Source organism: Budorcas taxicolor, chromosome 21 (assembly GCF_023091745.1).
Source record: "Budorcas taxicolor isolate Tak-1 chromosome 21, Takin1.1, whole genome shotgun sequence".
NCBI lineage: Eukaryota > Metazoa > Chordata > Mammalia > Artiodactyla > Bovidae > Budorcas > Budorcas taxicolor.
This window is the reverse complement of record NC_068930.1, coordinates 19,318,416-19,337,058: the sequence shown is the minus strand read 5'-3', so window position 1 is coordinate 19,337,058 and position 18,643 is coordinate 19,318,416. Positions and strand designations below refer to the sequence as shown.

Below are 18,643 nucleotides of genomic sequence, written 5' to 3'. Positions count from 1 at the left end.
CCATATCATTAAAGAGAATACTATGGTTTTTCCAGGGGTCATGTACAGATGTGAGAGTTGGACCATCAAGAAGACTGAGCACTGAAAAATTGATGCGTTGCATCAATGTGGTGCTGGAGCAGACTCCTGAGAGTCCCTTGGACAGCAAGGAGATCAAACCAGTCAATTCTAAAGGAAGTCAACCCTGAATATTCACTGGAAGGACTGATGCTGAAGTTGAAGCTCCAATACTTTGGCCACCTGATGCCAAGGGCCAACTCATTGGAAAGGACCCTGATGCTGGAAAAGATTGAAGACAGGAGGTGAAGGAGACAACAGAGGATAAGATGGTTGGATGGCATCACTGACTCAACTGATATGAGTTTGAGCAAATTCCAGGAGATAGTAAAGGACAGGGAGCCTAGTATGCTGTAGTCCATGGGGTCGCAAATAATCAGACATGACTTAGCTACTGAACAACAACAAGTGAATGTAATATACTAATTGGTGTGACCAGATTACAATTTTATAACTCATTTCCAAAGGCTGCTGTCAAACTTAAAAAGCAAGAAGGGAAATGGAGTATAATCATAGTATGATCATCATATATGAGTTTGAGGCTTCCCTGGTAGCTCAGACAGTAAAGAATCTGCCTACAATGTGGCCAATATGGGAGACCTGGGTTCGATCCCTGGGTTGGGAAGATCCCCTGAAGGAGGGCATGGCAACCCACTCCAGTATTCTTGCCTGGATGTCCCCACGGACCAAGGAGCCTAGCAGGCTACAGTCCATGGGGTCGCAAAGAGTCAGACATGACTGGGTGACTAAGCACAGCACAACCTGAGTCTGAGACGATTCGGAGGGTCAAAAATGAATCATCAGTTTGCAAATGAGAGTTTAATCTTCAACTGTCATGTCAATCATAAATTTAGTTCTCAATTTTAAAGTGACAACTGCAAATACGGGAATTTCAATATTTGGATGTATATCCACAACAGACAGTAATTTTATAGAATTGTTTTAAAGAGTATACTATTTTAAAAGAACTTCTGACATAATTTCAAAAATATAAAATGAAGAAAATAATAGGGACATTTCCTCACCTAACAAACTCAACATTTAATAAAGTCATGCTAAGTACTTACAGGAATACAGACTTGAGAAAGAATACTCCTATTGCCAAGGAATAAGCAGTATATTAAATGGATGGGACTCTGTCATGATTTCTTGAAAAACTGTTGCTGTCTCATTCTCTTCTGTCCTTCCAAAACTCCAATTTTAATACATGCTAAACCTTCTCTATCTCTTACCTGCCCTTCAGCATAGCATATTTAATCTTTTGCCTTTTATGCTTCAGTCTAGATAGCTTCTTATGACCTGGTCTTCAATTTTTCCTTCAGCCCAGTGTAATCTACAGTTAAATCTATCAAGTTCTTAGTTTTGGTTATTTATTTTTTCAGTTCAAGAATTTCTATATGGTTCCTTTTAAATCTGCTGTATGACATATTGATTATAGTTCATGGCCAAATTTTTCAAACTTGACTTCAATCTCTCTGAACATAATAACCAAAGCTTTCTCACATTCTGTGTCTGATAATTCTAATTTCTGGAGTGCAACAGAAACCCTGTATTCCTTTTTTAAAATTTTTTTTTAATTGAAGTACAGTTGATTTACAATGCTGTACCAATCTCTGCTCTACAGCAAAGCGATTCAGTTATACACATATACACATTCTTTTTAAATTTTTTTTCCATTATGGTCTATCACAGGATATTGAATACAATTCCCTGTTTCTGCTGGTGGTTACTCACATTGATTTATCTTCCCTTGTCCCTGGTTTCCAAATTATTTGTAGAATTAATGTAAAGCCCAGTATGATATTTCCTTCCACTGATGGGGATTTTAATTTGCTACTCCCAGGCACCTGGAAGCTCCAGGAATCTGAGACTGCCTGTTCAAGTCTTAGGATTTTCTGGACCACCCAGGTGGGTTGAGGAATGGCTCAATGTGAAGGTTAGTTTATGTATGACTCGCCTTTATTTCTAGTGAGCATCCCTTCAGGTCTCAGCCCAAAAGCAGAGAACAGTTTACCAGGATGCCTCTTCTTGGTAAGCCCTATATTCCAACTCCTGTTCTCCTAGACAGGCAAGACTATAGAACATACAGCTTAATTTTTCAAGCCATGCCTTCAAAATACTAAATGCCTCAAGGGCAGACATGCCAGAGTTTCGCTCATCTCTCTGGATTTCCCACCTCTTCTGACTCCAGATCATTAAATGTTCATTAGTTCATTAGAACATGGATGCTTTTTATAAAAAAAAATTATTTATGTTTTATATGTCTTTTTAACTGTCTCCAACTCAAGGGTTGGTCTGAATTATCTAATCAATCTATTACTCAGGAAGAGAAGGTCGCAGGAAACTGGAAATTGTTTGAAATTTCTTTTCTTCCAGAATAACACACTTCATATGTTGTTTTTGTTTGTTTGTGATTTTTTGGTTTGGTATTGTCTGTTTGTTTTTTGGATGCAATGCTCTGTTTGTGTTCCCTGACCTGGTATTCAATCCAGGCCCTTGGCAGTGAGAGCAGAGTCCTGACAACTGGACTGCCAGGGAATTCCCTGGGCATGTTGCTATATTTTCATTTATAATAGTACTTTGTAATTATTTGCTGATATGTCAAACTGAGCAATCACATGGCATAGGTTCATATTCAAACTGTGGGCAAATCTAAGATTTAAATGCTTAGTTAAATTGCATATGTATGATTATCTAAAGAAAGGGTCTGTAATTTTCAGGAGAATCTCAGATGTCTGTCTAGTTCCTCTCGATACAGTGAGTTCTGGGAGGACAAGGACCATGTCATATTTATTTTGGGATTCTCCCTACCCAGTAAAAGTCTATTGAAAAATAAAGAACAACTCATGACAAAGCAAAGCATGGATGATTTAAGAGAGAGGTACAAATTCTTAGATACTACTTCAGAAGAGAAAGGGAAGTATCATCTATACAATTTATCAAAAGAAGCTTTCTTTGAAAAATAACAGTTGATCCATCAAAAGTACTTATAATTTTCACAAGTATAGATCAGATATGAAAGATGTTCAAGACAAAGTTGGAATGTGGAGATAAAAATACTTTATTAGCTCATGCAGCTCAATATAAGAAAAACAAACAATCCAATCAAAAACTGGGCAGAAGACCTAAACAGACATTTCTCCAAAGAAGAAAGATGGTCAGTAAACACAAGAAGATGCTCAACATCAGTCATTATTAGAGAAATGCAAATCAGAACTACAATGAGGTATCATTTCACACCAATCAGAATAGCCATCATCAGAAATCCACAAGCAATAATTGCTGAAGAGGATGTGGAGAAAACATGTGCTGTTGGTGGGAATCTAAATTGATGCAGCCACTATGGAGCATAGTGTGGAGAGGCCTTTAAAAACTAGGAATAAAACTACCACTTTGTTGTTGCTGTTTTTAGTCACTCAGTCATGTCTGACACTTTGTGACCCCATGGACTGTAGCCCACCAGGTTCTTCTGTCTATGGAATTCCCCAGGCAAGAATACTGGAGTGGGTAGCCATTTCCTTCTCCCAGGGGATTCTCCTGACCCAGGGATTGAACTCAGGTCTCCCACATTGCAGGCAGTTTTCTTTACTGCCTGATTCCTTACTGTATATCCCACTACTGGGCATATACCTGAGAAAACCAAAAAGCACACGTACCCCAATGTTCATTGCAGTGCTACTTAGAATAGTCAGAGCATGGAAGCAACCTAGATATCCATCAACAGACGAATAGATAAAGAAGTCATGGTGCATATATACAATGGAATATTACTCAGCCACAAAAAGGAATGAATTTGAGTCAGTTTGAACTGAGGTAGATGAACCTAGAGACTGTTACACAAAGTGAAGTAAGTCAGAAAGATAAACACAAATATCATATATTTGCGCATATATATGGACTCTAGAAAATGGTACTGATGAACCTTTTTGCAGGGCAGGAATAAAGAAAGACACAGACATAGAGAATAGACTTGTAAACACAGCAGGGGAAGGAGAGTGTGGGATGAATTGAGAGAGTAGCATTGGAACATATGCATTACCACGGGTAAAACAGATAGCCAGTGGAAAGCTGATACGTAACACAAGGAGTTCAGCCCAGCCCAGTGCCCTGTGACAACCTAGAGGGGTGGGATGGGGCTGGGGGAGCAGGAAGATTCAAGAGGGAGGGGACATGTGTATACTTATAGCTGGTTCATGTTGCTCTACAGCAGAAGCTGACACAACATTGCAAAGCAATTATCCTCCAATTAAAAATAAATAAAATAAAATAAATTCAGTCAAGTCCAAAGAGGGAAAACAAAGAGTACATTCTTCTCTTCTGAATAGAAACTTGGTAAGCAAAACTGAATCTGATTCAAAGTCTAGAAAACATACATTAGAGTCTTTTTCCCTGCCCGCAAATCAATGCATACATTATTTCATACAGTAAACAGATATAATATGTGGCTTGCAAAGTATGGTAATTTATTATTTCACAGAAAAAGAATTTATTGTGCCCAGGTTAGAGGCATAAAAGATAAGTTACAACAGGACAGATATGTGGGGTTTGCTTTATGTGACAAGAACTGACTTCTACTATTCCAGCCTTAAAAAGCTCCATTCCATGCAAAAAGAAAAAAAAAAAACCCAAGTAGATACCCTGAGACAGTGAAACTTTATGGTGTAGCTTATTACACTGAAATTGTTCACAAAAGTTGGTGTGTGCATTTAGCTGGGGAAAGTGTCCTTTAGCTTTCATGGCACCAAAAAGGAAACTGGAACTCCCCTGGTGGTCCAGAGACTGAGACTCCACTGCAGGAAGCACGGGTTCAACCCCTGGCCAGGGAAATAAGATCCTAGATTCTGCAGGGAGCAGCCAAACAAAGAGGGGCATCTGTGACACCCTACTCACTGGAAGAGGAAAAAAAAGGAATGAAAAGGTTTACAATTATGATCCCACAGTTTTTTTTTTTAAATGACCACATACGAATTAACATTAGTACATAGGAGTAGCTAAACGTGTTACAGCTGCTGAACCTTCAGATCTTCCCCCAGGGACTCGGGGTAATGATAATACTGTGTTCTCAGCCAGTCACCACAGAATAAAATGGTCCGTGGAGGAAAGGAGGGCAGGTGTGACTGCAGTATTCGGATCTCTTTCTTCCTGACATTAGTCATTAACATTTGGAAGAATTTCAGTAGGAAAGTGTCTGACTAATAAGATTCTTGAACCTTGCCACCCACTACCTAGCACAGCCTCTGGCACAAGGGAAGCATTTAATACATGAATGAACCATTAACAAGAGAGCCGTAAAATACCAAGGAAACAGATGATATTTTCTGGGCACGCCTCCTAGCACTTAAGTCTGAAAACAAAACAGAGGATGCTGGCCCAGGGGCTCTAGGCAAACAGAAAGACAGTGGCTGGGTCCAAAATCAACTCTGGCCACCTGAAGCCCAGCCAAGGAACCTACACGTGTTTATCTTACATAAACATTTATGTCAAATGCAAAATTTTCAAATATTATCAAGCAGAGCTCTATCAGATGTTACAGAACTGGCATCTTCCAGTAAAAGAAATTTTAAGGAGATAAATTTGTTTACTGTTGCCACATCCTGGTGAAGTGTGGTATGGCAGAGAAGCCCTGTGAAAGCAACGAGACCTACAAGAAAGGGAATGGCATGGCGTTAAAGTCAAACATCACTACGTATAACAGATCCTGGGGGAAATGTTTCATGGCCAAAAAAATTCATGAAAGGAAAGTTTGAAAATTTTGATAAAGTTGATGATTAAAATGTAACACAACATCAAAAATAAAAACAAAACAGAAAGCAAGTCAAATTTAAGTGAAACACTAGAAGAAAATGTACTTCTATTTAAGCTATAGTATATCCATATAATAAAGTTCTATGCAACTATCACAAAAGATTGAGTTGCGTCATACATGCTGACTTGAAAGATGTACAGTTATGCTGATATGTAGGAAAAGGAAATTGAATAATAGTGTGCTAAAATGATCCACACCCATAGGCATAGTTATACAAATACACATATCGCTATGTATATGCAAACACAAAAAGAATACACAGCAGACCCTTGTGTGGTTGTCTTAGAGAGAAGGATTTGAGGGGATGATTTTTACTCCCTAAACTTTATATCTGTATTTTAATTAAAATTTTATAATCATGAGCTTTTATTACTTTCTTTAATCAGGGAAAAAAACATTTAGTGGTGAAAAGGGCAGGTAAGAGGGAAAGAAACTCTGCAGCCTGGTGCCTAATAGCAATGAGCAGTAAGCAAACTAAAGTCAGACTGTGCCTGAGTTCACATCCTCACCCTCTACTTAAAGGCTGTGTGACCTTGAGCACCTTGGGTTCCTCATCTATAAACGGAGATAACAGTCAGACCTACCACATAGGATCACTGTGACGACTACATGAGATAACACATGTCAAATGCTTAGCCTGGCACATAGTAAGTGTTCAACAAGTGTGAGCAGCTCATGGCAAAAACACTTCTTGAATTTTAATGTCCATTTTCAAATAATACCTTTTCAAATATCATTTTAGCCTCTTCCTTCGTCTAAAATTTTAGCTATCATTTGGGGAATTTCTTTTCCTTTAGGACATGTAATATATATTTTATGATTTAATAATGAAGGTAAAGGAGAAAACAGGATTTTCTTATAGCCTCTTCTTAATCTACCTATTGTGATATGTAAAAAAATATCTGCATTGTCATGGGGTTTGGGGATTAATTTGAGTTTTAAGAGGGGTAGGATAAGGGTGCTTATGGGCCAGACATGTCGGGCATTGGGCTGTACTGATGGGTGGGATCCAAAGATAGAGATGTTAACACACATTGGGTTTGGGATTTTTTAAGGTTAGAGGGAGAATTCATTACTGACCATTTACTGAAGAAGCTGCTGTCTCTCCAAGTGCCCTAGGGAAAGTTTCATCAGATAGCCTGACTCTGAAATCTGACCCTGCCTTTCATCTGAAACCTAATGCCATACTTATCACCATTTGGCCTCCTGATCAGAAGCAGAATGGCTCTCATGAGCTTCTGGGAAGAACCTTTTTTCTAAACCTCCACATCTGTCACTTATATCCTCCTTCCCAATCAAGTAAGGATTAGAAGTCATGTCCACTCAAGGCCTACAGACAGGTTGGATAGTCATCAGCTAGTAGAATTCACCAAGTAGAGGAATGACCCTAGGTCTCCAACAGTACTAACTTCATATCAACTTGGGTTAAAAATGTTTCAACATGCCAGAAGTCAGCTTCCAGATTTGGAGAAATTCAACCCTCAAAGACCTCAAAGCAGTGATATAACATGGCCTGGGTCTACAGCCATTGTTTCCCAGACGTGTTCCATGGATTCGTAATGTCCTGTGAGGGACTTCCCTGGTGGCCAGTCATTAAGACTGGGCTTTCACCACAGGGAAACTGAAAGAAAAGTGAAAATGTTAGTTGTTCAGTCATGTCTGACTCTGTGAGACCTCATGGCTCCTCTGTCCATGGAATTCTCCAGGTGAGAATACTGGAGTGGGTTGCCGTTCCCTTCTCCAAGGGATCTTCCCGACCCAGGGATCAAACCTGGGTCTCCCTCATTGCAGGAAGTTTCAGGTTTGACCCGTGGTCAGGAAACTAAGATTTCACATGCCAGGTGGTTCAGCCAGAAAGAAAGAAAGAAACATCTAATGTTCTGTGGGATGGAATACTGGTGGGCATTTGCTATAAAAAAATTATTGCATCTCTGGGGGAAGGGAAAATTAGGGAGTTTGGGGTCAATAGGTACACATTGCTATGTTTAAAATGGATAACCAGCAAGGACCTATTGCATAGCACATGGAACTCTGCTCAATGTTATGCAGCAGCCTGAAAATGGCAGGGGAGTCTGGGGGAGAATGGATACATGTATATATACAGCAGAGTCCCTTTGCGGTCCACCTGAAACTCACAATACTGTTAATTGGCTATACTCCAATACAAAATAAAAGTTTTTAAAAATCCCATCTCTAAGATGATTTTTGAACTGTGATGTTGGAGAAGACTCTTGAGAGTCCCTTGGACTGCAAGGAGATCCAACCAGTCCATCCTAAAGGTGTTCATTGGAAGGACTGATGTTGAAGCTGAAACCAATACTTTGGCCACCTGATGTGAAGAACTGACTCATTTGTAAAGACTCTGATGCTGGGAAAGATTGGGGGCAGGAGGAGAAGGGAACAACAGAGGATGAGATGGTTGGATGGCATCACCAACTCAAGGCACATGGGTTTAGGTGGACTCTGGGAGTTGGTGATAGACAGGGAGGCCTGGCATGCTGCAATTCAGGGGGTCACAAAGAGTCGGACACAACTGAGCAACTGAACTGAACTGAAGATGATATAGAAATGCTATATATTATATCCCCAACTTGATAATTTATCACACACATTCATCTTATTATTCAATCAACAAAGATTTATTGAGTGCCTACTATGTCCTAAAGAGTGCTTTAGGTAGTAGGGATAAAGGTGAACAAGACAGATGACATCTCCGCTCTGGTGGAGGAAGGGAGAGAAGGCACAGACAAGCATCAGGAAGCGGCAAGTTCTACGCAAAGTCAAACTAGGGAGATGGGACTCAGAGCCCAGTTCATTGGGCTGTCAGGAACACTGGGGTGTCAGAGTATTCCTCTCCAAGGAAAAGGCATTTAAACTGAGAGCTGTAGGACACAAGTGTTTGAAAAGCTTTCAAAAGATTGATTATCTTCCAGTAAGCAATTCTAATAAGTTTATTTACCCCGACATTTCCAATCCATCTGTCAACAAGAACTTTTGTGAATGGAACACTCATTGGCATCCCATCTCATTGGTGTTCTGTAGAAACCAGTCTAAGAAGTGCTTAACTGAACATGCCTTGTGCTGGAAGTGCTGTTGAATCCAAACATATCTGCAAGACCATCACCTATTACACCGGTGCAATGTGCTGAGTCAGCTTCAGTCATGTCCAACTCTGTGTGACTCCATGGACTGTAGCCTGCCAGGCTCTTCTGTCCAAGGGATTCTTCATGCAAGAATACTGGAGTGGGCTGCCATGCCCTCCTCCAAGGGATGTTCCTGACCCAGGGATCAAACCAGCGGTATTTATGTTAAGTGCTGCTAAAATGCCCTGAAAGCTCTCCTTGGAGGATTAATAGACACAATGACTGTCTCCACTGGTACTTAAAAAACTGGAGGCAGCAGCAGCAGGAAATGACATTCTGAAGTGTGTGTTTCAGGTTCTGTAAGACTTGCCCCCAGAGGAACTCAGAGCATCATTTCTGTGCTGCCTTTGCAAGGAGGGCGGCCTGGAAGTTGAGGAGGAACGTCCACGCACATAAAGGAAGTTCCCACTTGGCAGCAGACAGTCCAACAGGCCCCTGATGCTCCACCTCTCGCTGTCTGTCCCCTCTCCCACCCTCACCTCCACCCTGCTTGGGCCCAAAGGACCTCCAGCCAGGGGTCCACCGTCTATCACAACAGCCAAGGCCAGCCCATTCCCTGGTTTTTGTACACAAATCTTACGGCAAGAGCGCCCATTCTTTCCAATGCCGTCTATAACTACAGTGGCAGGGCTGAACAACTGTGACGAAGATCGTGTGGCCTGAGAAGCCTAAAAGCTTTGTGTTAGACCCTTCGAAGTTTGCAGACACCCACTCTAGGCACCTGTTCTCTGCCCTCGAGGCCAGTCCTGCCAGGACTGTGGGCACAGCTGCTGTTTTGCCAAAGGGAGGTGGGGCGTCTCCTTTCTCCTCCGCAGACACCTACCACCTGAGGAAATCTGTTCTGAATCTTCGCAATGGGCCTGTTTCTCCTCAGGAAGCTAATACACCTGGCAAGGACACATCCACTCATGTCAGATTCCCTCTGCTCAGATTCCAGCTCTGCCACTCACTCACCGCGTGACTATGAGAAGTATATTAACATCTCCAACCTTCCCTTTGAGAGCTCTACAGTGCAGACACTAATGCCACCCGACTCACAGGGTTGTTGTAAGGATTAAATGAGACGGTGCCTGCAAAGGACTTTGCACAGCTTCTTACATGTAGAAACTGTTTAATAAATGTTCATTATTATTTTAACTATTATAATTCAAGGGACCAAATAGAGGAAATAGACACATAAAAACCTGAATTTGACAATGTCTCTCCATGCAAGAGTCTTCTCCAGCACCACAATTCAAAAGCACTGGACAGCCAGGAGATCAAACCTGTCAATCCTAAATGAAATCAACCATGGATATCCATTGAAAGGACTGATGCTGAAGCTCCAATACTTTGTCACCTGATGCAAAGGACCGACTCATTTCAAAAGACCCTGATGCTGGGAAAGATTGAAGGCAGAGGAGAAGGGGGTGACAGGATGAGATGGTTGGATGGCATCACTGACGTAACATGAGTCTGAGCAAACTCTGGGAGATAGTGAAGGACAGGGATGCCTGGTGTGCTGCAGTCCATGGGGTCACAAAGAGTTGGACACAACTTAACAACTGAACAACAACTACAGTGCAAAGCATCTCAAGCTATTTTCAACTAACAAATATGAATGAAGCAAGTTAGGGCAAGGTGTAGAGGACCCAGAATGCTCTGTCTTCTTCCACACCGTTTGTTCTCCTCATTCTTGTACTCATGGCATCTCTGAAATTGATTTCTCCTTCACCCTACACATCCTTTTCTCTCTCAAGAACCTGATTTGCAGAACCCTTGCTTTGAAGGAACCATGCAGTATTCTCTTTGTGAAAAAGCACAGATCCCACATACCTTCAAATTCCTTCATTTCAGGTCTGGCAAAAGGATATGGAACTCACACCCAAGAGGATGCATTTCCAAGTGCCTATTTCTGAAATATGAAGAAGCACCTTGTCTGTTTGATTCATAGCTGCCTTCCCCCACACTTACAGGTGTGGTACAGTGATCAGTCACCCAGACCAACTTCTCTTCCTTGGTTGCATGCTTTCCGAGCTCCCAGAACTCAAACCCAGACTGTGTTTGACTTTCATAAGAGGGGTTCCAATTCTGGTAACTGAGTAAATTGTGGAGCGATGTTGCCAGTAAAAGTTGCCAGTTGTGGAATAAACATGGGTCTCTCTGTTAGCCATTACCGTCAACATGTCAGCAGCAAGGGCAAATTTTCAATTACACCTCAAAGCCATGCAGGCCTTCTGTCCCTCGCCTGCTGCCTTGGGGAGGTAGATGCTCAGGGAGGAAGTTGGATCCAGAGTCTGGGTTCAGTGGGAGTGCGGCGGGGAGCTCTCAATTACAGAAGTGAGGATGGGACTTTTGGACTCAACTCACTGGTGGTAACAAACCTGCCTGCCAATGAAAGAGAGGTAAGAGATGCACATTCGACCCCTGGGTTGGGAAAATCCCCTGGAGGAGGCCATGGCAACCCACTCTAGTGTTCTTGCCTGGAGAATCCCATGGACTGCAGCCTACCAAGCTCCTCTGTCCATGGGATACAAAGAGGTGGACACGACTGAGTGACTTAGCATGCACTGGCCCTTTTAATGCCATGTTATCAGAACTGTTTTGACACAAGGACACTGAACTCTGCCTCTAAAATAACTTTTGTTCCTTTCAAATTAAAAAAAAAAAGTTTAAACAGTGAAACTTCACCAATCCCTGAGCCATAATCCATCTCTGACCTTCCCCCTGGAGGGGGATTAGAGATGCACAGTGGCTCAGGATGGGATGAGATGCAAGTTTGAGTTAAGTGACAAGAAAGGGCTAAAGGGAAGGGATGGATAAGAAGAGGACCAGGATAAAAGTCAGGTCAGTGATGGGGAGGTTGTGTGTAACACATCACAGGGCGTGCATGCACGCGTGCTTGCACACCTAGTCATATCCAACTCTTCACCATCCCGTAGACTGTAGCCTGCCAGACTCCTATGTCCATGGGATTCTCCAGGCAAGAATACTGGAGTGGGTTGCCATGCCCTCCTCCAGATCTTCCAGGCCCGGAGATCAAACCTGAGTCTCTTGCATCTCCTATTGGCAGGCGAGCTCTTTACCTGTTGAGACACCAGGGACGCCTACACATCATATTACTTGGCAGTAAAAAGCAGAGATACAGTCATGGCTAATGTCCCCATCCAAAGATCTGTACCACTGTTACCTTGGCTGAATGTCCTGGAGTCCCCATCATCTACCTTTATGGATAAGCAGCCATTGCCAAGGGCATGATTAGATCTGAAGCTTGCCACTCAAGACTCAAGCATTTGAGCAGACTCCCATATCAATCTCCTCTCTTCCCCTTCTCAGATTTTCCGTTTTAATCAAATTCAGTGTCATAGCAAATACTGAATACTCTCCACATTTTGCTGCCATGAGAAAGATCCCTGGGGACCCTCATTACCCTCTTAACTGCACCAATTTCTTCTGCTGAAAGTTGACCCATTTTTCAATGAAAATACAATGTTCTAGATGAACAATGGGAAGATAAAAATACTTGTAGAGCAAGTTTGTATGTAATGAATGCCATGGTAAGGAATTTGGGAGAAGAGACTCCTCCTGACTGGATATTCAGGGAAGACACGATGCTTACTATCTAAAAGGAAACTTCATGTCATGATTTTTCCAAACCCTTCTGTTGATGTCCAAGGGGAAACCTCAGTTTCCGCCACACCTGGTCCTATGGATGTACGATAGATGGAAATTTCTACATCCTCTGCGGAGAATTCTAGAATTTTTTAAACATATGTTTTAGAAACAAAACCCCCAAGTGCTATGAATGAAACGTATCAGTCATCATTTTTCCATCCATCCCCTCTTTGCAGCCCAGAGGCTGAAATCACCTGTTGTCTCAGAAATAATCCTCAAAGGAAGAAGTCCAAGGGAAAAGTGCAGTTGCCACCTCCTCCAGGCTTTCTATTATCTGAATCTGATGCTCACCCAAGACCAGAAACCACACATGCAGCAACCTCATTCGCAATCCATAATAGATACCAGAGCCCAAGTCAAGCAAAGGAGCTTCACTATGCACCTTTCGGCCAAGATGCAGACCTGGCATTCAGTCTGAGCAGCTATAATATCAAATAATAAAGTGCAAATGCAAATAGCAAAAAATGTGCCCATACCACAGCTCAAAGTGTGTCAAAGTTGGCATCCTGTGGGACATCGCCGGGTGAGGACTCCCAGCTTTGGGACTGGCCTGGCGCCCACATCCTGTTACCGCAGCAGCTCCCCATCTTCCCCATTAGCTCAAAACACACAGAGAAACGAGAGCAGGATGGACGAGACACCTTCCTTTTTTTCCAAGGGTTCTGGAGCCCATCCAGGAAATAAGCAGAGCGGGATGATGAAAAGCCTAGGCAAATGTTCCCAGCCTCTCCACTGTGTCCTCAGCTGGGGAAATTATAGAAACCAGAGTCACTTGAACTGCTGATTATAGCTTATAAGGACTTTTCCAATGGGTTCTCTTAATCCTGGCACAAAGGGCTGAGGAAAATTTTATTGCCCCCCCCCCCAACTTTTACAGATCTAGAAATGAAGGCTCAGAGAGGTTGAGGGGCTTGCCTGAGGGTGTACAGATGGTAAGTGCCAGGAATGGGGCAGAAGCCAGTTCTTCCTGTCTCTCGCACCTGCGTTCTGTGGCGCCTCCCCTTCACCCAGGCCCTCGTGAGTCAATCTCGTGATTTTCTGTCTCAACTCATACGGTAAAAGTCAGGCACTTGGAAAATGTCTGGGTAGAAATCCGATTCTCAGCCTTTCAGGGCAGAGATAAATCTGTGTTGAAACTGGGGTAGGAAAAAAAGCACTTAGCCCTTTCCCAGTTGTAGAGGGAAAAGTAACAGGTAGAACACTGATATTTTTTTTATATGTATTTATTTGGCTGTGCTAGGTCTTCACTGCAACATGCAGGATCCAGTTCCCTGACTAGGGATCAAACGGGTCCCCTGCATTGGGAGGCTGGAGTCTTAGCCACTGAACTACCAAGGCAGTCCCTGGAGAACCCATATTTCTTAATGATCTAGCTGATTTTGCCATAGTTGCCCGAGGAGGCAGAAGTCCCCATCATATCATGGGGACATGGTCACCCCTGTGCTTTGTCTTTCTGGCCATCTGGTCTCTCTTTCTTCTTCCCTTGGCAATGGTCTGGGTGCTTCTGAAAGACTTGGAGAACTCACATTCTACTCAGACATAACCGCTGTTTTCTGCAGAGGTATGAGAAGTGGTACAAACCCTTCGGTCACTTTTGTGCACAAGGAGGACTGGCTTGAACCCCTAAGACCTCTGAGACCCTCCATGAAAAACACAGCAGCTAAGCTCTTTTCAGAAACTGTTCAGGGTCTAGTCCATGGCGATGGGAATGAGGAGGGGCAGGAGACTCATCAGGAAACATTATTCCATGAATATCTGTTCTGGGTTCTCACTCTCCTTTTTTTGTTTTTTTTAATATGCCAGAGTTCTAACTTCTACCCTCAAGACTGAAACCAGACTCTGGCAGACACCTGGAGAGAGGGCTGACTCAGGGCTCTGCCAGGAACCCAAGTCAATTCTACCACCAGATTCTGAGATCAACTGAAGTGCACAGGGCAAACATGTTCCGATTATTTTACTGTTTTGGTTAATTGGGAATAAGCAGGGCATACTAAGGGCTTCCCCAGTGGCTCAGTGGTAAAGAATCCACCTGCAATGCAAGGGATACAGGTTGGATCCCTGGGTAGGGAAGAACCCCTGGAGGAGACCATGGCCCCACTCCAATATTCTTGCCTGGAGAAATCCCATGGACAGAGGAGCCTGGTGGGCTATAGTCCATAGGGTCATGAAGGGTTGGACACAACTAAAGTGACTTAGCACACATAGGGTATAATGAATTTAATTCAGTCTATCTTTGATGATTGAGAATCCGGAACAATCATTCTAAATATCAATCAGAAATCCCCACAGTAGAAAGACAGGAGATTGAGTTTATCCTGCAGTGACTTCCAGGCCAACTGCAAATTTGTTTTCAGGCCCACTCCCACCGCCAACACTCCCAACCCAGATGCATTCTTGCGTTTGTTGCACCGGATAGAATGAGTCAAAGACACTTGGTCCACGGGACACTGAAGGTCTCTGGTGCTAGTCCCAGCTCCCCTATTAAGTGGTTACATGACCTTGGGAAGCTATTTCTCTTCTGAAACTCAGTTGCTTTAACTGTGCACTGGAAGGTTGGATTTCCCGGTTCTTCAAATTTCTGGGGATATTTTGTTCAGTCGCTAAGTCATGTCCGACTCTTTGAGAGCCCCAAGAACTGCAGCACACCAGGCTTCCCTGGCCTTCACTATCTCCCAGAGTTTGCTCAAACTCTAAATCTATATTTAGGAATATAGCTTTTCTCAAGAATCCAAGGAAAACGAAACTTTTCAAAGCTGGGAAGAAATAAGTGCAAAACATTTACATTCTAAATCCGTGCGTGGGGGTCATGGAGTCCCTGAAGCCCATTCTCTTGTGCCACCTGTCCATAAAGTTCAGGTTTAGAATCCTGGAGTAGAAGATCTCTTGGGCCCCTTTGAGGGCTGCCGTTCCCTGCATCCAGCTAAGTGCAAGCATCTACCCAAGTCTACAGAGCAGTGATTCACTGACTTTAGTTGCTCTTTGAGACCACCTGGGAGGGGAGGGTTTCAAAGATCCAATACTCAGTTTACTCCCCAGATCAGTTAAATCTGAATTTGGGTGGGTGGGTATCTGCATTTTTTTTAACACCCTCTGGGAGTTTCTAGTCTGCAGATAAGATAGCAAAACCATGCCCTGGGAGAAGAAATCTCAAAATTAGGAGTGAATAGACTCACATAGGAGGCAAGGCAGATTCCCAGGCCCCTGCCCCTGGTGACAGTAATTCCTTCTGGCAGATCCCACTGAGAAGATGCACTGTGAGCAGGCATCCTAGGTGATTCTGATGAGGACCACTCTCTGGGAACCTGGTAATGGCCATTCAACAGAAGCCCAGAGGAGTGGTCTTCCCTGATGCCCCCCTTCCTCCTTCTCTATACACCCGCCCCCACCCCGGGGTCTACTGTCCTGCTCAGGGAGAAGTTAAACAGGCATGCATTTGCCAAACAGCCTTTTTTTCCATCTTTCTCATCTCGAGCAAACCTGGATCTTTTAGCCCGAGCCTCTAATCCCACCAGGTTCAATAATTTAAGCAGCACACTCATCAACACAGTCAGGTTTAATATTTAAACACCAGAGCATCATTTAGGTCAGCCTCAAGGTGAGAGCTGCTGCTGACTCGGGTGTTACTGCTGGTTAGCAAACCAGGCCACTAGGGCCAGAACAGACTGCGGGGAGAGCCCCGGCTCCCAAGCAGGCCCAGCGCGGCAAAGATCCGGCTGGCTAGCTTGGGCGGCCCTCGGCCTCTTGCCTACCTGGAGCGTGTGCAGTAGGACCTGCAGCCCACTGGCTTCTTGTTCGGCCATCACCTCGTCGAGTCCGGGGGAATCGGCTGCCTGCGGCCAGATTCAGATCAGGGCTGGAGAGGCAATGTCTGCCAAGCTGACCTCGCTGCCCGGGGAGAGGGCCTCAGCTGCACACTGCCGAGTGTGATGTGAGCACACTGCAACCCTAGCCCTCGGCCCAGGTGCGGGTGCCCCCCGACACCCACTGCGGGGATTAGGTGAGCCCCGGCCCGGGAGGGGAGGAGCACTTGGGCATAGGGGTAGAGAGGGCCCCCGGCGTGAGTCACTCACCCACCTCCAGGCCCATGCAGGAGCCACCCTGGACGGCTGACAGGCATTCCCAGCTGACCTGGTCAGACTCCCTACAGAGGCTCACTCGGCCCTCCCCGCCGGTCCCCCCCTCAACTTTATTTTGGTCTGTTGCCGGCTCCTGGGTAACAAGAGACCCGAGAACGCTTACACAACCGTGGCCTTGCAGGGCACAGAAGCCCAGGGCCCCCTGAGGTCCCAGGCTGAGGGACTGGAGCTCTGGCTGAGAAGGAAAAGAACTACTCCGGGTCGTTTTTTATCAACCGAGTCCCTTATATAATCTGCAGCTTTCACAGTGACCCTACAGTGACAGTGCACACTCAGTCGTGTCCGACTCTTTCCAACCCCACGGACTGTAGCCCCCCAGGCTCCTCTGTCCATGGAAGTTTCTAGGCAAGCATACTTGAGCGGGTTGCCATTTCCTACTCCAGGGGATCTTCCCAACCCAAGGATCAAAACCGTGTCTCCCGCACTGGCAGGCAGATTCTTTAGCACTAGCACCGGGCGATAGTATGATTGCATCTCCCTTTTACAAATGAGAAAACTCAGGCACAGAGAAAACTCTGGGCCACAGGAACAGAGCTTAGGAGTGTTTGCCCAACCTGCCAAGGTGAACTGGCACCAAACCACGAGCAGGAGCCATTACACCATCCTGCCTCTTGCTTCTGCAAATGCATTGATCAAAGTCATACGATGTGGGCTGGGAGCCCTGTCCCCTGCCTCAGGGAGAGTAGATGCCCTGGTGGCTGGTTTCCTCCAGACCAACGCAGGATCCATCACTTCTCTCTATGTCTTCTGCTCAGAATGTGTCAAGAGTTTTAGTGGCTAGTTGGCCACCTAAACCCTGCCCCACCATGTCAACACCCACGTGTCTTATGGTCCATTGGATATTGACTTCTCAGCGTGTGGTCGGGTCATCACTCGGTGGCTTGTTAGACCCCACCCCAGAGCTCCTGAATCAGAAGCTGCATTTTCACAAGATCCCCAGGGGATCCACAGCTGATTGACAACATTACTAGAGGAGTAAACGTTCAGGAAGCCCCATTTCTGACCCCATTGATGACATGGCCACAAAGAGCCCGTGGGTTTGATGCCTGACAGCTTTTGTCTCCAATCTCCATCCAGCAAGCTCCAAGCACAACTTGCACGTGTGAAATTGGAGAGTGAACTCACTGAACTTCGTGACTGACCAAGAGCCCAGCTAGGCAGGAGGGCCTGGGCTCACAGCCAACAGCCCATGCAGAGCTCGGGAAGCTCTCATGAGCATCAGAGCAGCCAGCTGGCAGCTGCCCAAGCCCGTTGTGGTGACCAAGGAAAGGGACTCTGTATTTCCTAATCCTACTTGGCTGAAACGTTCTCAAGTTAGGAGACAGACAGCATGTCAGTTACTCCCTCTCCATGCTAGGCCAGGCCACACCCTCAGATTCAAGGATGAAATTCATGTGGTTTCTGCCCTCCAGAAACTCCCACTCTTGTTGCTGTTCAGTCGCTCAGTTGTATCCAACTCTTTGCAATCCCATGGACTGCAGCACTGGGCTTCCCTGTCCTTCACTGTCTCCCAGAGTTTGCTCAAACTCATGTTCATTGAGTCGGTGATGCCATCCAACCATATCATCCTCTGTTGTCACCTTCTCTTCCTGCCCTCAATCTTTCCTAGCAACAGGATGTTTTCCAATGAGTCAGCTCTTTGCATCAGGTGGCCAAAGTATTGGAGCTTCAGCTTCAGCATCAATCCTTCCAAAGAATATTCAGGACTGATTTCTCTTAGGATTGACTGGTTTGATTTCCTTGCAGTCCAAGGGACTCTCAAGAGTCTCCTCCAATACCACAGTTTGAAAGCATCAGTTCTCCAGTGCTCAGCCTTATTTATGGTTCAACTCTCACATCCGTACCTG

The 18,643-nt window shown here is 44.6% G+C and overlaps 1 protein-coding gene across 1 annotated transcript in view; it reads right to left on the bottom strand.

Moving 5' to 3' along the window:
* The window catches only part of AGBL1 (AGBL carboxypeptidase 1), an 844,803-nt gene extending 828,049 nt beyond the window's left edge, over positions 1-16,754 (bottom strand). Inside the window, exons 1-2 of the mRNA XM_052659506.1 lie at positions 16,735-16,754; positions 16,410-16,490 (exon numbers count right to left, since the gene is read on the bottom strand). Of these exons, the coding sequence (XP_052515466.1) occupies positions 16,410-16,490; positions 16,735-16,746 (93 nt within the window). The 5' untranslated portion in view covers positions 16,747-16,754. The remainder of the gene's footprint in view (positions 1-16,409; positions 16,491-16,734) is intronic.
* Positions 16,755-18,643: the final 1,889 nt, after the last annotated feature.